This window comes from Xenopus laevis, chromosome 4S, assembly GCF_017654675.1.
Source record: "Xenopus laevis strain J_2021 chromosome 4S, Xenopus_laevis_v10.1, whole genome shotgun sequence".
NCBI lineage: Eukaryota > Metazoa > Chordata > Amphibia > Anura > Pipidae > Xenopus > Xenopus laevis.
This window is the reverse complement of record NC_054378.1, coordinates 1,397,713-1,423,846: the sequence shown is the minus strand read 5'-3', so window position 1 is coordinate 1,423,846 and position 26,134 is coordinate 1,397,713. Positions and strand designations below refer to the sequence as shown.

General features: G+C 41.0%; 1 protein-coding gene across 6 annotated transcripts; it reads left to right on the top strand.

Moving 5' to 3' along the window:
- The first annotated feature begins 4,685 nt into the window (after window positions 1–4,685).
- kmt5b.S (lysine methyltransferase 5B S homeolog) lies at window positions 4,686–23,836 on the top strand. 6 transcript variants are annotated; one of them, XM_018259593.1, is made up of 12 exons: window positions 4,687–4,890; window positions 5,244–5,309; window positions 5,622–5,713; window positions 7,853–8,094; window positions 9,429–9,573; window positions 9,954–10,119; window positions 11,476–11,585; window positions 12,455–12,621; window positions 15,208–15,227; window positions 15,311–15,447; window positions 20,399–20,592; window positions 21,241–23,836. In XM_018259593.1, the coding sequence occupies exons 4-12, from the start codon at window positions 7,935–7,937 to the stop codon at window positions 22,707–22,709; spliced, it is 2,568 nt and encodes an 855-aa protein (XP_018115082.1). In that variant the 5' UTR covers window positions 4,687–4,890; window positions 5,244–5,309; window positions 5,622–5,713; window positions 7,853–7,934; the 3' UTR covers window positions 22,710–23,836.
- The last annotated feature ends 2,298 nt before the right edge of the window (window positions 23,837–26,134 follow it).

Sequence of the window (26,134 nt, the reverse complement as noted above, 5' to 3'; positions counted from 1 at the left end):
TGGACTTTTAGAATATAGACTATATTATGACATCACTGGTTCTATTCCCTAGTAATAATAGTTCCTCTATGATTTCCCCCCTAATCAGATAGTACATCTTCCTAATCTGAACTTCACAAAATGAACTCTATGGGGCACATTTACTATGGGTCGAATATCTCGATATTTGACCGTCGAAGTCCTTTGACGTCGGAGGATTTACCGCATTTTCCTTCGTTCGTACGATCGAAGGAAAAATCGTTCGAACGATTAAATCCTACGAATCGAATGATTCTAAAGATTTTAATCCATCAATTGAACGATTTTGCTTCAATCAAAAAAAGCTAGGAAAGCCTATGGGGACCTTCCCCATAGACTAACATTGATGCTCGTAGGTTTTAGATGGCGAAGTAGGTAGTTGAAGTTTTTTTTAAAGAGACAGTACTTCGACTATGGAATGGTCGAATAGTCGATTGATTTTTAGTTTGAATCGAAGTTGCAGTCGAAGTAGCCAATTCGATGGTCGAAGTAGCCAAAAAAATACTTCGAAATTCGAAGTATTTTTTATTCTAATCCTTCACTTGAGCTCAGTAAATGGGCCCCTATATGTGCCTTTTTTATATGTTGAACACATAGGAAAGTTGACTTGGATGTGGCTCTCTTCTTCGAAAATGCGTTTTCTCTTTAGAAGTTAGTTTGAAAACGTGGACATTTAGAATATAAGATAGATCATGACATCACAGCTTATGTCAGCATGATAATGCATACAATATTATAAATTACAGTTCCCATTTTAGAAAGAAAATTGCTTGAATTATAGTTTAAGCTTGAATAAAATTGCACTTATTGTCTGCCGAAATCTTATCATGGTGTGAAATTCTTTGCAAAAATTGTTACGTAGTTTAAATTCAATTTCATGTGCCACTCTCTCACTATCTCTATCTTCCATAAAACCAATTTAGCCAAGACTCTTAAACACTGAAATAGAAACTCCACGAAACAGTCGCCCCGTATTTGTCGGACGGGAAAGTAAACTGAGCCCTCGTTTTCTACTGCTGCGTCGGGGGTCGTTTTCTGCAGAATAATTAGCTGCAATTTGCTTGTTTGTTTTGTCTGCCATTGTTAGAACTAAGGAGATGAAACAGAAAAATGTTTTTAATCTTCCTAAATACAATATGGGTATTTGTTTTATTGTGTTTTTAAAATACGACCCTTTAAGTAATGTTCATTAGAAATGCTTTATGAAACTTCAAAACAGAATTGCAGGTATTCGGGAAAAAAGTGATAATTATATGACTTATTTCTAACAGAACATGAAATAGAAGGGCCTATTGGGAGTGTTATTCGGCTTCTATATAAACGACTTTGCCTGGTGCTGATAAAGTCCAGTTCTTTCTTCTTCCACATTAAAAGCAAAAGTCGGCATTAAAACAATAACAATTAGAAAGTAATATGGAGATCCATGGACTCGTTCTTGTTCAGTGTAAGTAACAAGTGTAATTTACAACTACACTACAGTCTGTACATTTCCATTCTTGGACATTCTCCATGTTTTTCACCCACAATACAGACGTCTTGCCTACGATTTCTGCATCATTGAGCTCATTGCAGTCCCAGTTGACTGTGGGATTTCCATCACTTTTCAACTCAAGTGGAATTTATTGTCATTTCAGCCATATACAGTCAGGGCCGCCATCAGGGGGGACAGGGGGGACAAGTGTACCAGGCCCAGGCATGAAGGGGGGCCCGGCAGAGCTGCATTTTTTTGAAGATCCGGGCCCCCCTTACGAGCGTCCGAGCCGTACGTCCTCCCTCTGCGTTGCCGAATGCGGAAGTGCCGAAAAGCCGAAGCCGATGCGCCGAAAAGACCCGAAGTCACGGAAAAAGCCAATGTCCCGAAGACCAGAAAAGACCCGAAGTCACGAAAACAGCCGAAAAGACCCGAAGTCACAAAAACAGCCGAAGTCACGAAGCGCCGAAAAGACCCGAAGTCACGAAAACAGCCGAAAAGACCTGAAGTCACGGAAAAAGCCGAAAAGACCCGAAGTCACGAAAACAGCCGAAGTCACGAAGCGCCGAAAAGACCCGAAGTCACGAAAACAGCCGAAAAGACCTGAAGTCACGGAAAAAGCCGAAAAGACCTGAAGTCACGGAAAAAGCCGAAAAGACCCGAAGTCACAAAAACAGCCGAAAAGACCTGAAGTCACGGAAAAAGCCGAAAAGACCTGAAGTCACGGAAAAAGCCGAAAAGACCTGAAGTCACGGAAAAAGCCGAAAAGACCCGAAGTCACGAAAACAGCCGAAAAGACCTGAAGTCACGGAAAAAGCCGAAAAGACCTGAAGTCACGGAAAAAGCCGAAAAGACCCGAAGTCACAAAAACAGCCGAAGTCACGAAGCGCCGAAAAGACCCGAAGTCACGAAAACAGCCGAAAAGACCCGAAGTCACGGAAAAAGCCGAAGCCGAAGTCCTGAAGCTGCGTAAAGACCCAAAGTCACGAAAGGAGGAGAAGTTGAAGTCCTGAAGCCATGAGTTCAATTCTACTGAACACCAGTTTGTGTGTTTTATTTTTTTCTAATCCCCTGGCCACCAATGTATTATTTTAATATTCTTTTTTTAAAAAAAAATTTTTTTGGGGCCCCAATTTGTTTTTAACTTATAAGGGGGCCCCTGCCACCAATGTTTTTTTTCACATTTTTTTTTTGGGGCCCCAATTTTTTTATAAAGGGGCCCTGACCATCAATAGCTTTTTATAACTTGTGTGGGGGGGGGGTTACTTTTTTAGCGCTGATGTCTGTGTGGTCTTTTAACTGCGATGTGGAGTGGGCGGCATATGGGGTGGAGCTTGGTCGTCAGTGTGGGCAGGGCCCAGAGGGCCCCAAATATTTTGTTGTACGGGCCCCGTGATTTCTAATGGCGGCCCTGTATACAGTAAATACAGTACATTATAGAAACAAGCTGCTGTGTAGCCATGGGGGCAGCCATTCAAGCACAGGATACACAGTAGATAACAGATAAGTACTACTATAGTTTATATAAACAAGCTGCTGTGTAGCCATGGGGGCAGCCATTCAAGCACAGGATACACAGTAGATAACAGATAAGTACTACTATAGTTTATATAAACAAGCTGCTGTGTAGCCATGGGGGCAGCCATTCAAGCACAGGATACACAGTAGATAACAGATAAGTACTACTATAGTTTATATAAACAAGCTGCTGTGTAGCCATGGGGGCAGCCATTCAAGCACAGGATACACAGTAGATAACAGATAAGTACTACTATAGTTTATATAAACAAGCTGCTGTGTAGCCATGGGGGCAGCCATTCAAGCACAGGATACACAGTAGATAACAGATAAGTACTACTATAGTTTATATAAACAAGCTGCTGTATAGCCATGGGGGCAGCCATTCAAGCACAGGATACACAGTAGATAACAGATAAGTACTACTATAGTTTATAGAAACAAGCTGCTGTGTAGCCATGGGGGCAGCCATTCAAGCACAGGATACACAGTAGATAACAGATAAGTACTACTATAGTTTATATAAACAAGCTGCTGTGTAGCCATGGGGGCAGCCATTCAAGCACAGGATACACAGTAGATAACAGATAAGTACTACTATAGTTTATATAAACAAGCTGCTGTGTAGCCATGGGGGCAGCCATTCAAGCACAGGATACACAGTAGATAACAGATAAGTACTACTATAGTTTATATAAACAAGCTGCTGTATAGCCATGGGGGCAGCCATTCAAGCACAGGATACACAGTAGATAACAGATAAGTACTACTATAGTTTATAGAAACAAGCTGCTGTGTAGCCATGGGGGCAGCCATTCAAGCACAGGATACACAGTAGATAACAGATAAGTACTACTATAGTTTATATAAACAAGCTGCTGTGTAACCATGGGGGCAGCCATTCAAGCACAGGATACACAGTAGATAACCGATAAGTACTACTATAGTTTATATAAACAAGCTGCTGTGTAGCCATGGGGGCAGCCATTCAAGCACAGGATACACAGTAGATAACCGATAAGTACTACTATAGTTTATAGAAACAAGCTGCTGTGTAGCCATGGGGCGCCATTCAAGCACAGGATACACAGTAGATAACAGATAAGTACTACTATAGTTTATATAAACAAGCTGCTGTGTAGCCATGGGGGCAGCCATTCAAGCACAGGATACACAGTAGATAACAGATAAGTACTACTATAGTTTATAGAAACAAGCTGCTGTGTAGCCATGGGGGCAGCCATTCAAGCACAGGATACACAGTAGATAACAGATAAGTACTACTATAGTTTATAGAAACAAGCTGCTGTGTAGCCATGGGGGCAGCCATTCAAGCACAGGATACACAGTAGATAACAGATAAGTACTACTATAGTTTATATAAACAAGCTGCTGTGTAGCCATGGGGGCAGCCATTCAAGCACAGGATACACAGTAGATAACAGATAAGTACTACTATAGTTTATAGAAACAAGCTGCTGTGTAGCCATGGGGGCAGCCATTCAAGCACAGGATACACAGTAGATAACAGATAAGTACTACTATAGTTTATAGAAACAAGCTGCTGTGTAGCCATGGGGGCAGCCATTCAAGCACAGGATACACAGTAGATAACAGATAAGTACTACTATAGTTTATAGAAACAAGCTGCTGTGTAGCCATCCTCAGTAGTCTCAGTAGTCTCACTGGTCCCATCGGTACTTTTTACATTGAGGACTGAGGTGGGTGGGAGCCTGAATCTCCTTCCCGGCCGGGCCTTTATCACAAATCCCTCCGCCCTCTCCGCCTCCGACTCGGTGTTTCAGTCGCACTCAAAGCAAAGACGAGCACGATCCTGATATAACGACGAGTCATTACAGATAAAACCCTACGGCCGATGGAGGGTAAGAAATCAGAATTCATTTTAGCGCACCCGGTGCAGCAATTCTTGTTATTATTCGCCGTTCTCCGTCTGGAGTAAAATCTTTTGGGCGGAAGGATACTGATAGTTTGGACTATTTCCTATGGCAGCGGTACTGCGGCCTCGGCCTCGCCGCCATCTTGAATGTTAATGTTTCGTCGCAAAACTAATTTCTATATAAATATCCGTATTATTCTTTATCTCTGTTAACCCTTCATTATCTTTATGTCCGTTTTGACCAATAAACCCGCTACTTCCGTTTGTTTTGCGTCGGGGTCGGACTTTTTTTTTTTAACCCCTCCGGTTCCGTGTAAGTGATTATTTGTGTAATTTTAGGGAGTTCTGACGCTGACTGGACGTTTATGAGGTGAGAAGCTTCGCAGGGACCGAGTGGAACCGCAGGTACAAGTTTCAGCTGATTCTCCTCAGCGCGTTATTCTTGTCAGATTCATGCGCGCGGATTAATACATCAAATACTCCGAGTTTCATTGTAACCCAGCGGCTTATTCACAACAAACTTAACTATTTATACCGAGGTTTAGTCACTATTGGGCTTTATTGGTTCCTCTCTCAGGTTTTCTCTTTAATTTGAAGCCTTAACATCATGCGGCCTCGCCCTGTCTCCTTCACAGACTCGAGGCCTCATTAAACTCCTCTGAGGCTTCATTTGGTTTTCCTGGACTTCTTTATATTTCTTTCTATTTCTTTCTACAGTGACACTATGTGACCAAGTTTAAATGCTGCTGTTGTGGAAGGAGTGTAGATAAAGGTCCAATATTCAGCCTGGGGTTTATATGTACAATAAGGTGAGATCTTTCTTTTTCTGATGCAACAATTCACTTTATGGCAGAGACACGGCTATTTCGGGAGTTAAATCGACAAATCGCTTCTGCTTCAGGCGACTAATCTCCCCGAACTGCCTCCCCGTCGGCTAAAATGTAAATCTCCGGAGGGACGGCACTTAGATCGCTTCAAAGTTTCCTCATGAGGCGACTTCGGTTAATAAAGCGATCCAAGTGCCGTCCCTCCGGAGATTTGCATTTTAGCCGATGGGGAGGCAGTTCGGGGAGATTAGTCGCCCGAAGAAGAAGCGATATGTTGACTAATCTCCCGAAAAAGCAGCATCTGTTTCTGCTCTAAAGGAGAATCAGCCCTAAAGTAAAAACCCCAACCCTATATAGACCCCTCCCTCCCGGGCAAATGCCCCTAAGTCTTTACTTACCCCTCGGTGCAGCGGAGTTCACGGACGCCATCTTCTTCGGTAATCTTCGGAATGAGATCGGAGTATCGGCAATTTCAGTGAGTTTCGGCGCTATGTTGCGAAGCAGAAATGACTCCCAACTGCACACGCACCGATTCGCCGGTCTCATTCTGAAGATTTGTGAAGAGAAGAAGATGGCGCCCGTGAACTCCGCTGGACAGAATCTGCACCGAGGGGTAAGTAAAGACATAGGGGCATTTGCCCCGGGGTTTACAGTTGAAATCTCCTTTAAGGGCTTTTGATAAAGGCCCAGACCTGCTCCCTGCGTTTGCTCTCCTTACCGCCCCACACCCGGACACATTAGATAAAGGTGCAAACGCGTGGGAGGGTTGTGTTTTGCATCGGGGGGGGTGTGGTTTGAGGCAGGGGGCGCGGGGGATGGTGGGGGACTCCTGAGTCTGCTGCCTGGTGGGCCCTGGGCCCCCCAGTCTGACGCTGCTAAAAACAAATGCTCTGTAAGGCTACAAATGTATTGTTCATTTTTATTACTGATCTTTCTATTCAGGCCTCTCATGTTCCAGTCTCTTATTCAAATCAATGCATGGTTGCTAGGGGAATTTGGACCCTAGTTACCAGATTGCTTAAGATGCAAATTGAAGAGCTGCTGAATAAAAAGCTAAACTCAAAAACCTTCAATAATAATAGAAATTAAAACAAATTGCAAATTGTCTCAAAATATCCCTCTCTACATCCTACTAAAAGTCCTCAAAGGTGAACAACCCCTTTAAACGCATCTCCGAAGTCTCCATTGCTCCATTCTGCACTAAACACAGTTTAAATATTCTGCTACAGTTTCCTCTAGTTTAATCATCTATTTTATAAATCGAGAATACAGGGCTGGAATATGAATAGGAGAGGGTAAGCTAGGAATATGAGTATATTTCATAACTATACATTTCTACTGTCCGGCCTCAATTCTGTCGAGGCTCAAGCGAGAGTACTACAGTCCCCTTAAAAACCATCACAAATCCAACCCACAACGCCTGTTTTGTTTTTTCAATATTCTCCTTCTCCATCCCTCATCAACCATATTGGTCAACCTAACGCACTCTCCTGAGGACTTTGCTGATTTCTTTAAAGACAAAGTAGACCAACTGCAATCAGATCCCTACCGCTTCTAATGTAAAGCAGCTCCTCTTTCCCAAGCCCCTTCTGCATGTCTTAATTCCTTCCCTCAGTTAACAACGTCTGAGGTCTCCAAGCTTCTCTTGTCCGCCTTCTTCTCTGCTCTAAAACTGTGTTGTGTATCTTACACCACCACTTACTCACATCTTCAATTCTTCTCTAGCTTCTTATCTAGAACCTTCTTAACCCTTATCCTCTGTGTAAAGCCTATTCTTAAAAAGACCACGCTTGACCCATCCTCTGTCAAATTACAGTCCCATCTCACTACTACTACTACTACTACTCACTTCTTCACACCAAATGAAGTCTCATAATGACTAGCAAAGGTCTAAAGGTGGCCACACACACAGAGAGATCCACTCTTAATGTATCAATTAGTCAAAGTTCATCCTTTGATAAATACGCCTTTCAAAATCCCACAGAAATGAATGGAGAGTGGTGGAATTTCACTCTTACATGAAAAAGAGAATTGCAAAAATATATGGTTTTTATTTTCATCATTCTTAATTTATATACTATCGCATTTTATAGTTTTTATTTATTTTTTACTTTTCTACAGGTGAAACCAAAGATTATTAACTGGTTTCTCGGGTCCGATCCGGAGGGTGACTAAATGCAACTAGGTCAGATTGTATGTTGGCATGAAGTGGTTGGGCGAATCCAAGAACATGGTAGTGAATGGCAGGAGAAATGGAAACCGATTGTCTGCTGAGCTTCGACAGAACCAGCCAAAACTGCACAGCCCTGGGAGAGAGAATTTAAGAACCAGCAAAAATGTTCCGGACAGAAGATCAGGCAGGTGTAAGTGATTTACTGATGTTATTGATACATAGTATGTGCACATGAACTCATTTATACTGAAACCTGTGCTTTATTTTCCCTCTCAGATGCAAGTGCTATACAAAACAACACACACTAAGCTTTATATATAGGACCCAAAGGATCCACCAATTGGTCAGCCATCTTAAAGGAATAGTTCAGCGTGAAAATAAAAACTGGGTAAATAAATAGGCTGTGCAAAATAAATAATGTATCTAATATAGTTAGTTGGGCAAAAATGTAATGTATAAAGGCTGGAGTGAGTGGATGTGTAACATAATAGCCAGAACACTACTTCGTGCTTTTCAGCTCTCTAACTCTGAGTTAGTCAGTGACTATAAGGGGGGCCACATGGGACATAACTGTTCAGTGAGTTTGTAATTGATCCTCCGCATTCAGCTCAGATTCAAAAGCAACAGTTATGACCCATGTGGCCTCCTCTCAAGTCACTGATTGGTTACTGCCTGGTAACCATGGTAACCAGTCAGTGGAAACCAAGAGAGTTGAAAAGCAGGAAGTTGGGCTATGTTCTGTAATGTTAGACATCCAGTCACTCGAGCCTTTATACATTACATTTTTGGCTAAGTAACTATATTAGACACATTTTTTATTTTGCACAGACTATTTATTTACCCAGTTTTTATTTTTACACTGAACAATTCCTTTAATGATGTCTGCTCTTCTGTAAGGGGCACCCACCAGTCCAGTTTCCTAAAGCAATGGCTTAGAAATGTTAGGCTTTGAAGGCCTTATAATAAGACAAGCTGACAAAGAGAACTTCCATATCAAGTATAATATACCCTTCATTGCGATGTCACAGTAAAAATATCAAATTAGTATCACACTGAAATCGTAGTGAAAAACCGCATGTGTGTCCATGGCCTTAGGCTTGTGACACACGGGCAGATTCGGGGAGATTTAGTGGCCTGGTGACTAATCGCCTCTTCTTCTGAGCGACAATCTTCCCGAACTGCCTTCGCGTGTCTTCCCGTCCGCTATAATGAAAAGTCACCTGCGCTAAAGCACACAAGCGGCGCTTCGTTTTCTGAAGTTGCCCGAAGTTTCCTTGTGAGGCCCCGACTTCGCCAGGCGACTATGTCTCCCCTGAATCTGCCCGTGTGTCACAAGCCTTATAGATGCAGACTTTTTTTTTTTTTTTAAAGAGACAGACACCACATACAACAGAGCTGTGACTCACAAGTTTGTCAGCTTGTTCTTTAATAAATTGTTTTATTCTGTATACCTTACACCGCTATACTTCTCCCCTGCCCTATTACTTCTGCTACTGCTAATTACGTTTTTTTTTTTTACATTAGTTGGTAATGTAGCATTTGAAGCACAAAGTCGCTATGTACCATCATCTGGAATGTCCGCTAAGGAGCTGAGTGAAAATGATGACCTTGCAACCAGTTTGGTCTTAGATCCCTACCTAGGATTTCAGACACACAAAATGAATGCCAGGTAATTGTCATCCTGGGTATTGTTTACATGTTAAATAGACACTTCTTTGCAGATCTTATATCTACATTTACTAGATGCCAAAGTGATGCAGATTAGTGGGAGATTTAATGGGCAAGAAAATCCCCGGGCTAATAGCACTTTACATTCTTGAAAAGTTCAGCAGTTGGATTTAATGGGGTTGCCTAACAATTATGGCATTGCAGTTCTTACAAGTTGCACAAGCCTGGTAATTTCCATTTGCTGTAATCACAATTAATTAAAGATTTTTTTTTTTATTGGTGTTTTTTTTTCTTTCCGGCAAATTTCTCTAATTGAGTGGAGGAGGACTCTGCATACCAACAAATAGTGTGTTTAGAAAAAGATGGTTTTGTTTATTTTAGATTTCGCCCTATAAAAGGACGTCAGGAAGAGCTAAAGGAGGTGATTGAAAACTTTAAGAAAAAAGAACATCTTGAAAAAACCTTCAAAAATTTAGTAGCAGGTGACTGGTCTCGGCACTATTTCCTCAACAAGACCAAAATGCAGGAAAAGCATTTCAAGGAGCATGTATGTCAATTACACAACTACTTTTACATTCTACAGTTACACATTTTTAACATAAATGTAATGTGTGGATATGTGTGTGTGTATGTATATGTGTGTGTGTGTTGACTTGTGCCATAGTGAGACCTGTGACTCGTCTCTACACTTGCACATGTACAAAATATATATTCAGAGAATACCTGTATATGTTAATTTAAATAAAATTTGAGTGCTATGAAAGTCTGTTTTCCTCCAGCCTGATTTGGCAAACGGTATATATATGTGTATATATAATGTACAATAATGTACAATATAATAATCAATGTAGACAAGCAGGAATGAATGTTATGTTAGCAACATATTTATAAATATAAAAATTATACATTCAAAATTATACTTCATTATACATTACAAACATTTCTTATGAACATTTATTTTTAAAGGAGTGGTTCACCTCTAAGTTAACTTTTAGTATGTTATAGAATGGACAATTCTAAGCAGCTTTCTAATTTCATTATTTATTTTTTATAGTTTTTTTAATTATTTGCCACCTTCTTCTGACTGTTTCCAGCTTTCAGATAGGGGGTCACTGACCCCATCTAAAATCAAATGCACTGTAAGGCTACAACTGTATTGTTATTGTTAATTTTTATTAGCGATCCACCGAATCCACTATTTTGGATTTGGCCGAACCCCTGAATCCTTCACAAAAGATTCGTCCAAATACCGAACCAAATCCTAATTTGCATATGTAAATTAGTGGTGGGAAGGGGAAAACATATTTTACTTCCTTATTTTGTGACAAAATTTCCCTCCCTGTCCCCAATTTGCATATGCAAATTAGGATTCAGTTCGGCCAGGCAGAAGGATTTGGCCGAATCCTGCTGAAAGAGGCCGAAGCCTGGATTTGGTGCATCCCTACTATTTATTACTCCTCTTTCTATTCAGGCCTCTCCTATTCATATTCCAGTCCCTTATTCAAATCAATGCATGGTTGCTAGGGAAATTTGGACCCTAGCAACCAGATGGCTAAAACTACAAACTGGAGAGCTGCTGAATACAAAGCTAAATAAGTCAAAAACCACAAAAAATGAAAACCAATTGCAAATTATCTCAGAATATCCCTCTCTACATCATACTAACCGTTATCTCAACGGTGAACAACCCCTTTCACATTAAAGTACATTGCGGGGAGGGGGGCAATGCCTGTAAGATTAGAAGGCGATTGTTGGTGGGGGCGTAGTTCTCCTTTAAGGCTTAAAGGGGGTCTTCATGTATGCAGCAGCCCAACTGTTTGTAAATGTGCCAATTATATTGAATGTTTAGAATCCGCATTCATTCTTTCCTACAATATGTTTCAGTTTATTTTTTTTTTTCCAGGTTTTTATCTACTTGAGAATGTTTGCAACTAGTAGTGGCTTTGAAATTCTGCCTTGCAATAGATACTCCTCCGAGAGAAATGGAGCCAAAATAGTTGCAACTAAAGAATGGTACGTAAGCCTGGCTGCAGAATTCTGGATGTAATTGTAATTGGTTTGCGCTTAAGATAAAGTATACTTGATGTTGTTTTTAAATCGTCTTTCTTCATGTCCCAGATCAGATTTGTAACTAATCAAAAATACAGATATTCAACTCGGTTCTTCAGTACTATGGGATGCTTGTCTAATACACAAACTATCTATCATTTATATCACCATCAAATGTTACTACATGCTGTAAATTGTATGCAGTTGTATAGAAGTATCTGTAGCCCACTTTCTTTAAAAGATTAAAATGATTTTTATGATGTAGTTTTTATTTCTAAATTATACTGCAAATAATTGACTGTACAATATAAAATGTCATTCCTTAAGCAGCAAGTGTATTTAGTTGTAATATAGGTGTGTAGGTGCATCTCAGGTCATTTTGCCTGGTCATGTGATTTCAGAAAGAGCCAGCACTTTAGGATAGAACTACTTTCTGGCAGCCTGTTGTTTCTCTTACTCAATGTAACTGAATGTGTCTCAGTGGGACCTGGATTTTACTATTGAGTGCTGTTCTTAGATCTACCAGGCAGCTGTTATCTTGTGTTAGGGAGCTGCTATCTGGTTACCTTCCCATTGTTCTGTTGTTTGGCTGCTGGGGGGGGGGTGATATCAGTCCAACTTGCAGTACAGCAGTAAAGAGAGACTGAAGTTTATCAGCGCACAAGTTGCATGACTGGGGGCAGCTGGGAAACTGACAATATGTCTAGCCCTATGTCAGATTTCAAAATTAAATCTAAAAAAATCTGGTTGGTCTTTTGAGAAATGGATTTTAGTGCAGAATTCTGCTGGAGCAGCACTATGTTAAGGTATTTAAAATCTTCTTTCTATGACAGGAAGCGGAATGATAAAATTGAGCTGCTTGTGGGCTGCATTGCTGAATTATCTGAAGCAGAGGAAAACATGCTTCTACGTCATGGGGAAAATGACTTTAGTGTCATGTATTCAACAAGGAAAAACTGTGCTCAGCTGTGGCTCGGGCCTGCTGCCTTCATCAACCACGGTAAGCCCTGTATCCATCATCTTATTCACATACTGCTCCAAATACATTCTAAACCCTACTCTCACCTATATTCAGCCTCACAGGATTGCTGTCTGCAAGTGACTCTTGAGTCTCTTATTTCATGTTCGTTATTTCAATTTTATACAACATAATCAGACTGTTGCCAAATCCTTCCATTCTTATCTGTTCCCCATTACCAAAACATTTACTTTCCTGTTCAATTACTTCCACTTATTCCTTTCTGGTGTTCCAGTCTATTGTCTTTCACCTCCTCTTCATTCTGTTTTAGACGCCAATTTTCTCGCTCTTCAATAGTAGGAGCCGCACTCACTAGATGGACGTAGAAGTGATTTCCCTATTTATTAGCTACAGATTGTGACGAGCAAGATTAACTTTTCAGGGGAACAAAAACTTCTCTTCCTACTGTTTTTTAACTGGAGTGAAGTGCATCTAATTTAAAGGGCAACTCTAGTCTTTAAAGGTTAATTTTGTGCTATAGAGTAAAATAATTCACTTTGTACTAGTGTTAAGGTGGCCATACATGGGGAGATCACCAAACAAGGCGGCTCTCTCTTTCCGATAGGCTCACATTGAGCTGGGCTGGGCTGATCCGATCATGGGCCCAACGATTGTATCAGAATCTAATAGATGCAGCAGCGATCCAACAGGATTTTTTATCCTGCCCAATCGGCATCTGGCTGACTTTTGGCCAGATATTGATCTGGAACACTTATTGGATGGCCCCACACACGGACCAATAAGCTGCCGTTTTTACCAGCCCATGTATGGGGGCCTTTAGGCTTACCGGGGTCTGGAACCAAGTAGCTGAAAGAAGGCCACTCCTACTGTACCCCACACAGTATATCCTCAAACTGAACAGAGGTAAGAGAGCCAGGAAAAGCAGATGAAGAAGCACAACTCACTACAGTAAGAATTGGGAGGTCAGAAGAATCAGGAGGTCAGATGGGCCAGAGGTCAGGACAGGCAGCAATACAGTGAAGTCAGGGACAGGCAAGGTCAAAACCTTGTGAGCCTAGACTATGTCTGAGCAAAGTCCTACTACTGAAAGACGCTTGAATTCTCTGCGTACAAATTACGTCATGACACAAGCAGCACTATGAGGTCATCACTCGTGCGCATACTTCTACCGCATGGGGAAAATGCGCGCCTGCATCCAAATTGCATCATGATGGAGTTGCGTCACAACAGAAGTCCTCGTGCATTCGCCGGTGTAGCGCGGCCAGAGAGAGGCGTCTGACAAATAGGGAGGCGCTGAATTTGAGAATCGCTTTGAGAGTGAAAAAAGTGAAAAATTTGCTGTGTGTGATGCCAATTTCCACCCACACGCTCTTAGTTTTAGGGCATGTAGAAGGTTTGGTTCATTATTCAGGCCAAACTTTTCATAATCTGGGTTCAGTGAATCTCTATGATATACTTTTAATTATTCTCTGCCATTTCTAAATTGGATCTGCTTGTTCTCTTCCACTTGTTAAATTAGGTTGGGTTCTGACAGGTCTAAGAGAGGCACCAGATAGAAGCAACTTTAAGATCCACTTTCATGTTCATGAGCTACAGACATATAATACCTACAACTCATTTCATATGTATGATTGCAAAGGCCAACTAAAGCTTTCAATAACCAGTCGCTATTGCAAATGTCCCCTCGGCTCAGTGACATGATATGACTTTCAGACGAAGCTTCAAAACTTTCTGTTTGTCGCTACTGTTCCCATCAGTGTGGATTATGAGCTTCATTCAATGATTGACATTCATAGATAATCCGTCCCACGAGCTGAGAAGGGTTTTGAGTTATATGCTAAGGCTCTAGAACCAGTGAAGAAGCTAAATCTGAGAGCCATTTTGTAATGCTGCTCTTTATTAAAGGGGTGGTTCACCTTCTTCTTCTAAATCTTTGCAGCTTTCAAATGGGCGTCGCTGACCCCTTCTAAAAAAACAAATGCTCTGTAAGGCTACAAATGTATTGTTATTGTTACTTTTTATTCCTCATCTTTCTATTGTCCTCTCCTATTCATATTCCTGTCTCTTATTCAAATAAATGCATGGTTGCTAGGGGAATGTGGACCCTAGCAACCAGGTGGCTGACATTACAAACCACAAATAATAAAAAAATGAAAACCAATTGCAAATTGTATCAGAATATCCCTCTCTACATCATACTTGTAGTCAAACTTTTACAACCCCTTTTATGAGATGTATTCTTTAAATAACAGAGGAGTGAATGACCCTGCTATCGGCATACACCCAAACTCTAGTGGATGCCCTTTAAAAAAGTGTTATTTCAATGTGGATTTTCCTGTTTTGTGATTTTCAGGAATTTACATAGTTAATATCCAAGCACTGCTTACTTTGAAAAAAAAAAATATATGTGTGTGTGTATATATACACTTTTTCAAATAAATGTGATTGTTCCCCTTTAAAAAGAATATTATTTCAATGTGGATTTTCCTGTTGTCATTTTCAGTAATTAACATAACGTTATTTCTTACTTTATAACTTAACACAGACTTTTTTATATTGCAAATATGTGGCAGTCAGTACATTCATTTATTTTATTTTTTTCCTTAGACTGCCGGCCTAACTGTAAGGTAAGAGAGATTCCTTCATTTTGTCCTATTTCTTATTGCTAAAATGTATCGGGAGTGAACTGACGTTGGGTTTTGTGTTGCAGTTTGTATCCACTGGCCGTGACACTGCATGTGTTAAAGCTCTCCGAGATATTGAACCTGGAGAAGAAATCTCTTGTTATTATGGGGATGGTTTTTTTGGAGAAAACAATGAGTTTTGTGAATGTTACACTTGTGAAAGGTTTGTTACTGATACTTTGTCATTGTAGTCAAATCACCTTGTGCGATTACAATAATGATGTACAAACGGGGCCTGTGCCTTAGACTAGTTTTCATTACTCTACTGCACTCAAGCTTTTCTGTTTGGTAATAACATAGGACCAGGCATGATCATAAAATAAGAAACTTTCTCCAAAGTCATCTTGGGGGACACAGGGACAATGGGGTATAGTTAGTACCATTAGGAGGCAGGACACAACTACAAAAAAGGCAACTGGCTCCTCCCCTACTGGCTATACCCCAAGCAGGCGGAAGCTGAGCTCAGTTTTAGTTGTGTCCTCAGGAGGTTAGGACAGAAAATGTTTGAACCTTTACACAGCGTAAAGGATCTCATTAGCATCCCCCAATGTGGGACCTGTCTCCAGGGTCCCAGGTGCTATGCACAGACCACCCAGCCATACATACTCTCCTTTCCATTACTGGCTGAGACCAGGCTGGCCGGCAGACCGAACTAGGAGAGTTGTCAACAGGACGGGTAAGTCCCAGTGGGCTCTCCCTTCTCCCTCCTATATCTATGGATGGGCAGACAGGCTTATGCTAAGGCAGACCCCAGCGATCCCACTACCGTGGAGAGGAAAGGTCTTCCTTCCCTCCCTCTCAATCTCTTTAAGGAGCAGGGAGGGACACACGCAGGGGGCCTTGGTCAGCACTGAACGTTGTGCGATAAACAATCACAGGGGTTGTCTCTAGGCACATCCGCACTCTGGGGCCGCGTACCGGCAAGTTAAAAATGCGCGCCTCTTCGCAAAATTCTATTTTAAAAAATCCACACTGGCGCCTCTCACAGTCCCGCGGTCCGGAACGCCCGCGAGATTTCCAGCGGCCCCTTCTAAGTGTCGGCCGCCATCTTGGATTGCGCAGAACGCAACACACACACACACTGTGGCGGGGGGGCAGATTCTCTGAGCATCAATACCTTCCCAGAGAGTTTACAGGAACACAAGGGCACCACTGCAGGACCCGCAACTCCTCCTCTCTTCCTGCCTACCTCAGATAAGTGTCAGGCTACCCCCTTGCCTACTCCCAGGAAAAAAATTTTGGGGCCCGCATTTTTTCTCACAATGTCTGAAGGGCCCAGTGTTAGCCTCTAGCATCAGTCACATACCTGTCCTGTGCCAAATGGCGCAAACACTTGCCCACAAAGTATCCCTGTGCAATCCGCAGCAATGTTCTGAGCCCACAGAACCTACTCCATCTCTGGTGAATCAGTCTACCCAAGGGGATCCTTCAGAATACAGCAGAGAGGTTTCTCCAAGCAGGGAACACATCACTCCAGGGTGGGCAGCCCAACTGGCCACAGGTATTCCTAAACTGGCACAGTCACTGGATAAACTGCTTTCTCAACTTGATAATCCCAGACCAAGACCCTCCAAACGCAGGGCCCCCTCCCCATCTGAGGATGAAAGCAATACTCCTCCTAGACAACTTTCACCCATGCCCCCAGACCCAGGGGAAGAACATAGGGGGAGCTATTATCGGATTCGGATCAAGAGGAACCTAGAATTTCTTCTGACACTGTAGACTCACTAATCTCTTCGGTGCTAGAAACTCTCCACCTCCAGGAACTGAAGGCCCGAGCGGAGTCTCCCAAGGCCCTTTTCAAACGGCACAACAAGACTTCACCGATGTTTTCTCCCACTCTCAACTAGACCAAATTATCCAACAAGAGTGGGACAAACCTGAGACACGTTTTCAAACAAACCGTCGCTTCTTAAAGTTGTACCCTTTTCCAACTGAGCTTACAGAAAAATGGGCTGCTCCTCCATCAGTGGATGCACCAGTATCCCGCCTCTCAAAGAATACAGCCTTACCAGTCCCTGACGCTTCTTCCTTCAAGGACTCTATGGTCTTTCCGACTGGCATATGCCTTTCCACCCATACCATTCCGAGAACCATCAGAAAGTTACGAAGGGAACAAACTACCCTCATCCTCATAGCACCGAGGTGGCCTCGATGAGCATGGTTCACAGACCTCTCCGTCGAAGAACCATGGCCTCTGCCTCCACTCCCAGACCTTCTCACTCAGGGTCCTATTCGACATCCAAATTCGACCTACCTCAATTTGATGGCGTGGCTCTTGAGACCCAAATCCTAACCCAGAAATGATTCTCAAAGGCTGTAGCACACACAATGTGTGCAGCCAGAAAGCCTGTTTTCAGCCAGGGCCTATCACAGAGTTTGGTCCACTTACCTTCGATGGTGCAATACACACAAGGTCAAGTTCAGGGTACTATCCATACCCAAAGTCCTAGGATTCCTGCAGGAAGGCCCTTCACTAGGACTAGTCCCATGTGGCTCCCCCCGTAAGGGCTCCTGCTTCTACCTGGGACCTCACGCTAGTTCTCTGTGCACTTCAACAACTGCCTTTCGAACCTTTAGGCTCTGTGCCTCTTCAGTTCCTCACCTGGAAAACAGTTTTCCTTCTGGCAATCGCTACAGAGCTCAGCGCTATATCCTACAAGTCACCACCACGACAGAACAGTTCTTCCTACTATCCCATCCTTCCTACCTAACGTGGTCTCAGAGTTTCATCTGAATCAGGAAATAGTTGTTCCTTCCTTCTGTCCCTCTCCAGCAAATCAGAAGGAAATGGCCTTACACACTCTAGATCCACTACGGGCTCTAAAGTTCTACTTACACAGAGTTCAAGACTTCCGCAAGTCAGATTCCCTACTGGTGCTTCCTTCAGGGCCACGGCAGGGTGCAGTGGCTACCAAACAGTCCATATCTCGCTGGATCAAACAAGCTACACAAAGATCCTGCAAGGCTCGGGGTCAGACACCATGAGCAGAGTCACTGCCCATTCTACTAGGGGTGTGAGTATGTCCTGGGCGTTCAGAAAACAAGCATCAGCTGAACAGCTATGCAAAGCGGGACATGGACCTATGTCCATTCCTTTTCAAAATTCTATCGCTTTGGTACCTTTGCGGCTTCTGTCACTCGATTTGGCAGAAAGGTGCTCCAGGCCGCGGTGGTTGATATCACATAAGCTTCTTTCCCAACCGTTTTTTTTTTTCAGGGGACAGCTCTGGTACGTCCCCATTGTCCTTGTGTCCCCTAAGATGACTTTGAGAAAAGGAGATTTTGAGAGAGGAATAGTGAAGATAAACTTGATTATTTCAGAAACAGTGCAGCATTGTATTTAGAAAAAGAGATTTTGTGTACTCACTGTTAAATCTTTTTCTCTTCAGTCACTTGGGGGACACAGGGCTTCCCTCCCTGGATTGAGGTTTTCTCTTCCGTCAGACATGATTCTCCGTTTTTTCTAGTTATCAGTTCTTCGTTCTCTTTTGACTAAAATTATAGTTATGTTATATCCTGTTGACTTTGGTACAAACTGAGCTCAGCTTCCGCCTGCTGGGGGTATAGCCAGTAGGGGAGGAGCCAGTTGCCTTTTTTGTAGTTGTGTCCTGCCTCCTAATGGTACTAGCTACACCCCATTGTCCCTTCGTCCCCCAAGTGACTGAAGAGAAAACGGTAAGTACACAAAATCTCTTTTTCTAAATATAATCAATTAAATATTCTGTATTGTTTCTGAAATAATCAAGTTTATCTTCACTATTCCTCTCTCAGCATCTGTTTCTCTTCATTCTCTCTTCATGCAGCAGTTGGGTATCAGATATTCACTGACAGTTAGATCCAATATATCTTATAGGGGGGCTCCTTTTGCCTAGAAGATGTATTAGAGCTCACTCAAATAACTGATTCCAGTACAAACAAAATGTTACAAAATAACTGCCTTTTGCACAAATCCTGCATGTAGAGAGACATGATGTCTGCTGAGTTTAATAGTGACCTCTAATACATCTTCTAGGCAAAAGGAGCCCCCCTATAAGATATATTGGATCTAACTGTCAATTAATATCTGACACCCAACTGCTGCATGAAGAGAGAATGAAGAGAAACAGATGCTGAGAGAGGAATCGTGAAGATAAACTTGATTATTTCAGAAATTATACAGAATTTTTTATTGATTATATTTAGAAAGCTTCTTATTTCGGTATGATGAAGCCTTGTATTACATTTTCATTTTTGAGATAGTTCCCCTTTCTCCATTCTGCAGTTCTGAATTGATGAAAGGGGACATTTTGCCCACAGATTAAGGATTTCTACAGAAACTTGAGTAATCTTTTGAAACAGGAAATTGTTTTGCAGTTATTGAAAAAAAAAAACCCAATAACTGAAGGAGTATTCTCCCATGTATGACTTTGTTGTATGTCCTGCAGCTTTAATATTATTAGTACAAATGTACAAAGTTATTTACGTCAATTTTTTTTATTTCCTAAATATTTTAATTGAGTTAAATCATGACGTTACTTACTCTTTAGTCACTTAAATATGCTAGCATTTATTTCTGTTAAAATGGATATTTTCTATATTGGTAACTATTGTATACAGTGTATAATATATAGAGTAGTATGAAAGATTTCTGAACAGGTGGTCGATCATTCAAAGACCCTTTTTAATTCTGAAAACTGCACCTGTTGTACAGAGCACCGTCATCTTGCTGTTGGCCATCTTTATGGCGGTCCAGGCAGTGGACAACAGCAATGTGTGTGTTCTGAAGTATAATGTAGAATTGGGACAATCATGGATTGCTTTGGCTTGATAATAGTTTCAGTTAAAGGGCATGTAAAGGCAAAAAAATAAAATCCCAGCTGTTGCTTCATAAAAGAGATGTCCCCTTTTTGTAGCAACATTTTTGCAACTTCAGAAGTTCCAGAAATGTCATATTCGTGTGTAACGTAATGCAGAGCAGTGCGGAACAACACTTAGCTTGTCAGCGGAGCACTTCTGCAGTGATGCTCAATATATGTCACAAAATCACACACATTTGTTCATATTTGCCAGTGTAATTCTCTTAAAGAGTAAATGAGAAGATAATAAAATGACAATCCTATTTCTCTTACTAGACGTGCAACTGGTGCTTTTAAATCACGTGTTGGACTTAATGAACCAGGCCCTCTGATAAACAGCAAATACGGACTCCGGGAAACAGACAAACGCTTAAACCGTCTAAAAAAACTCGGAGATAGCGGTAAAAACTCAGACAGCCAGTCAGTGAGCTCTAATACTGATGCAGACACATCTCAGGAAAAAGACATGTGTAAGTCTTGGGTTAGGATCATAATTGTGTTGTCTCGCTTTCTACCTCTCCTATGAACAAGTTTTTTAGTGTTCTGTTTCAGCCAATAATAGCTCAACAAAAGGAACTAAATATCTATTGCTATTCCTTGTGTGCCATTTTGCACCACTTGATTTTTAGAAAAGAACATCAATGGAATCTGTCGCCTGTAATTTATTAGTGTGTTTTTTACTTTTCAATCTAAGCAATTACTCTGCACTGTATATGCATATCAATTTGATCATTTATCAATCAATGTATGTAGAGTTTACACCCAGTACATGGAATGTAGTCCTTTTTAGCGGATTCTGGTGTATGGAAAGTTTTCTTTCTACATATAGTAAAATCCTGCATGCCCTTTTTTTTAAAAAAAAAAAAAAAAAAAAAATTTATAGCAGAACTCTACCATTTAGCAAATATAATTCGACAGAGCCTTCTTTCTTAGTATTTTGACTCTTTAGCGAGTTGTATATGTGCTGAAGAGCCTCTATCTGCATTATCAGGGCTGCGTGTATCACTGGTTAGACTGGGTCAATGAAGCTGATTTTCATTTATGGACTACTAGAAGAATGCAAGTTTATAGTTTGTGTTAAGCTTTAAAAATGGCTTGTTTTGTGTGTCTTTCTACAGCAAATAGAAAATCGAATGGAATGCGAAAGAGAAGTAAAAGCAGAACACTGAGGAGACGGTCCATGTCCAGAATTCCCGTTTCATCATCTTCTACCTCATCCAAGCTTCCTCACATTAATAATTCCAGGGTACCAAAGAGACTAAGAAAGCCTCCAAAGCCTTTTCATTCAAAATTAAAGATAAGATGTCATCGCAAAAAAGTAGAGCAAAAGAAAGCTTCTAAGAAGCTTGAAGTTTCAAACTTGGTTCTTAAAGAACCTAAAGTTGTGCTGTATAAAAACTTGGCAATCAAAAAAGATAGGGAAAGTCAAGGTGCAGTTCCAGTTACTGAAACGACTGGTTGTTTAACTAGACACGCTGCAAGAGAATATAAACTAAATTCCTTAAAAGGTGCTCATTCTCATGGTGAACCCTCACCGTGTACTTACATCACTCGGAGTTCTTTGAGAACCAGATTTAAATCCAACGATATGTCCGAGGCTAAGCTTCAACACAATTCAGTCGATGGTTATAGAAGCAGCCACGGAACTGTTCTACAGGTGGATAAAAGTGAACCACTCTGTCAGTCAACTTGTAAAAATGAACTGCTTCAAGAAACCCCAAGGCAAACTATCAGATTTCACAGGAACAACTTTAACACATCTACAAGAAATTCTCAACAAAATCGATATATCAAGCAAGCCTCCAAAGTCGAAGATTCAGTGTCGTCCGTCTATGATCAATCAAGCAAAGACCATGCATTACCAGACTTAGGAAATTCACATTGTGATTTAGGTGAAGGGAATGCCCTCATTCAGACTTCTCCCGATTATAAGAGCTTTGAAAGCTCCGCAGACGAATACCCTTTAGTGACTTCTGAAATTACCAAGACAAAAAAAAATAATCGGACTGCGAAAAATAAAAAAAGCAGACGCATAACCAGATATGATGCACAATTGATTCTTGAGAACAGCACTGGAATTCCAAAGCTAACCCTTCGAAGGCGACATGACAGTAACAGTAGCAAGACCAATGAAAAGGAGAATGAAGGGATGAGTTCATCAAAAATAAGCATTAAATTAAGCAAGGATCATGAAAAGGACAACGGCTTGTATGTTGCAAAGCTCAACAATGGTTTTAACTCAGGATCAGGGAGCACTTCAACAAAGTTGAAGATACAGCTAAAGCGGGATGAGGAGAACAGAACGGCGTTTCCTAACGAGAATGGAATGTATTGCAATGACACCTTATCTCTGTTGGAAACAAGAATGAAAGTTGATGGTTATGATCACTACGAGGAGGAAAGTGTAGAAGAGTCTTCAACAGAAGAAGATGAAGAGGAGGAAGACGAGTATGATGATGAATTTGAAGACGATTTTATCCCCCTTCCTCCAGCAAAGCGTTTGAGACTTATTGTTGGAAAGGACTCCATAGACATTGATATATCTTCCAGAAGGAGAGAAGATCAATCCTTAAGACTCAATGCATAAAACACATTTTAGATTTGACCAGAACACTCATTTCTATCCCTAAGTTGAATTTATAATTCCATTGAATTATTCCTACATTTTAGATGGCACTTCCATATATCGCTCGTCCATGTCGTTATGAACTGAAATTGTAGAAAGTGTACAGCGAGCCAACTTCAATTTTTCATTTTTATTCTCCTTTTTAACAGTCTTCTTACGTGCAATTCTGAGTTGAAAAAGCGGGTCCTGTTGTACATTACGGGAGGCAGTTGTATATAATCCTAAAACTTTCCACGCAGGACGATAAATAATGTGGCTCCTCAATCATACCTTTTTTTTTTTTTTTTTTTGCTTCTTCATTTCATATGAACTCCTCTGTATAATACTTATACAAAAATATCACAGCCGTGGCCGTTTTTTCTAGTATGTTCTCACCAGCAGCAAATCTGACCGACTTCTTTGCCAGTTTTTGTCTTGTCCATCCTAATTTCTGTCAGGAGCTCCTGTAATTACACTGTAAATGCTACAACGATGCGTGTGGCCTTGGTTCCAATTCTTCATTCGAGTTCAACTATGATTTCTTCTAAAGGAAAACCTTTTAAACGACTTGCTTTGCTGATCCATTTAGTCCTATGTACAGGCCAGGCACAAGCTATATGCACAAATGGTATATTTATTGCTTGTTCTATAAAAATAAGGCAAAAAAACACTTTTCAAAAAATTTTTAGATAAAAATTGTTCTTTGCAAGAATTGGTGCTTACATTTTTTCATTGAAAAAATGCTGTGAAATAAAAAAAAACAAATGTGACAAGGAAGAAATGTACCCGTTCGATTGCCGCTGTCTAAAATCACTTTGTATTTTTCGTTAATTTGTTTAATTTTTGCACTTTGACAAGACTACAACGGACTGAATATCTTGAATCGACTTTTAACAGTTTAGACGAAATTAGTAAACTGAAAAGTTTCAGTCTTTCCTCCCGTGTATAGTTTCAAAAACTGTATATACTAATGTATACTAATGTAAATATGTGTTGTGAGGATCCTTTTTTCTTTCTTTTTGCCATTCAGAAATGATTTACCATATATGGAAAAAAAAAGTTTTTAAGTTAAGTACTCATGCCAATAAAATAGGATATTGTAAACCTAATTTTTTTTTATTCTGTTTCTCTTTCAAATACCTTTAATTTATACCGTAAAAAAAAAAAATGTTGCAGGACTCGCCAGTAGGTTTGGGCGATTTTGACCTGTGTCATTTTGCCTAAAATTTGTCGCCGGCGAAATCTAGTTGACGCACATTAAAGTCTTATCAATTTTGAAGTGCGTCTTTTTTTTATTTGTGACGCCGGACAAGTCTATAGGCGTCATTTCCGCGGAGAAACGAGGCAAAAAAAATTCTCCAATTCCTGCTTGTCCAGCGTTTACTCCATATCACACCAACATTCAGTTCCAACTGCAGGTAATAGAATCACTATAATGAATTATTACATGCAAAAATTATGCATTATTAAGGGGGTTTTTTATCAAAGTTCATTTTTTTTTAATCTAATAAATTTGAATATACTCACAACTCGAATGGGAGGTTATTTAAGAAAAAATTTGAATGCCTAATATGTGATCAAATAGGAACGATCTGAAAATTGGATATGAGTTTTCTGGAATGTCAGGAAGGCTATTAACCTCTCCAAATGGCTCATTGGACCTCTAGCCATTGATTTTTACATGAATTTGCCAGGTTTTAGGTGAAAATATTCAAATTAGGGCTGTTTCCGCGGACGAGGTGGGATAAATCTCACATTCAAATTTATATTCAAAAAGGGGGATTAAAATTCGAATGTGTGAATTTTGACACCAATAAAAATTTCCCATTCGACCCTTAATAAATCTGCCCCTAAGGGGTTTCACTTTAAGCAGCAGAAACAAGTACAGGAAATATGAATTAGAAAATTCCCAAACCAGAAGCCGTGTTGTTGATGACTGACAGAAATGAACGGGGTTCCCCTTTAGAAAGTGAAATGTTGCAACAACATGAGGACAAAGGAGATCTCCATGCAGGTGAAACAAGTTGTCCTTAAGCTGCAAAAACAGAAAAAACCCCTCTGAGAAATTGCTCCAATATTAGGAGAGGCAAAATCTACAGTTTGGTACATGGTGAGAAAGAAAGAAATCACTGGTGAACTCAGCGACGCAAAAAGACCTGGACGTCCACGGAAGACAACAGTGGTGGATGATCTCAGAATCATTTCCATGGTGAAGAGAAAGCCCTTCACAAGAGCCAAACAAGTGAACACCAATATCCATATCCAAGTCTACCATAAAGAGAAGACTGCATGAAAGTAAATACAGAGGCAGAACTGCAAGGTACAAGCCACTCATAAGCATCAACAATACAAATACAAAGGCTACATTGACTTTCTAAAAAAACATCTAAAAAAGCCGCACAGTTGTGGAAAACCATTGTTTGGACAGATGAAACCAAGATGAAGCTCTAGCAGAATGATGGTAAGAAAAAAGTGTGGAGAAGGCTTGGGAAGAGCTGATGATCCAAAGCATAGCACAGTTGTGTATAAAACATTTGGGAGGCAGTGTGATGGCTTGGGCGTGCATGGCTGCCAGTGGCACTGGGACACTAGTGTTTATCCATCATGTGACACAGGACAGAAGTACAAGAATGAATTGTGAGCTCTTCAGAGACACTGTTTGCTCAAATCCAGCTAAATGCACTCACATGGATCGGGAGGCCTCTCATAATGACCCAAAACATACAGTCAAAGCAACCCAGGAGTTTATTAAAGCAAAGAAGTGGAATATTGTTGAATGGAAAATAAGAAAGAATGGTAAATTGATTAAGCCTTTGCTGATGATTTACTCCTAATTGTTCAAAATCTAAAATGAAGCCATACTCTGCCTGCCCTATACTCCCTGTGTGTGTGCGGCATACTCTGCCTTATGTTCTGTGTGTGCCATACTCTGCCTTCCCTATGCTCCCTGTGTGTCCCATACTCTTGCCTGTCCTATGCTCCCTGTGTATCCCATACTCTGCCTGTCCTATGCTCCCTGTGTGTGTCATACTCTGTCTTCCCTATGCTCCCTGTGTGTCATTCTCTGCCTGTCCTATACTGCCTATGTGTGTCATACTCTGCCTGCCCTATGCTCCCTGTGTGTGTCACACTCTGCCTGTCCTATGCTCCCTGTGTGTGCCATACTCTGCCTGTCCTATACTCCCTGTGTGTCATACTCTGCCTGCCCAATGCTCCGTGTGTGTGTCATACTCTGCCTTCCCTATGCTCCCTGTGTGTCATTCTCTGTCTGTCCTATACTGCCTATGTGTGTCATACTCTGCCTGTCCTATGCTCCCTGTGTGTGTCACACTCTGCCTTCCCTATGCTCCGTGTGTGTCATTCTCTGCCTGTCCTATACTGCCTGTGTGTCATACTCTGCCTGCCCA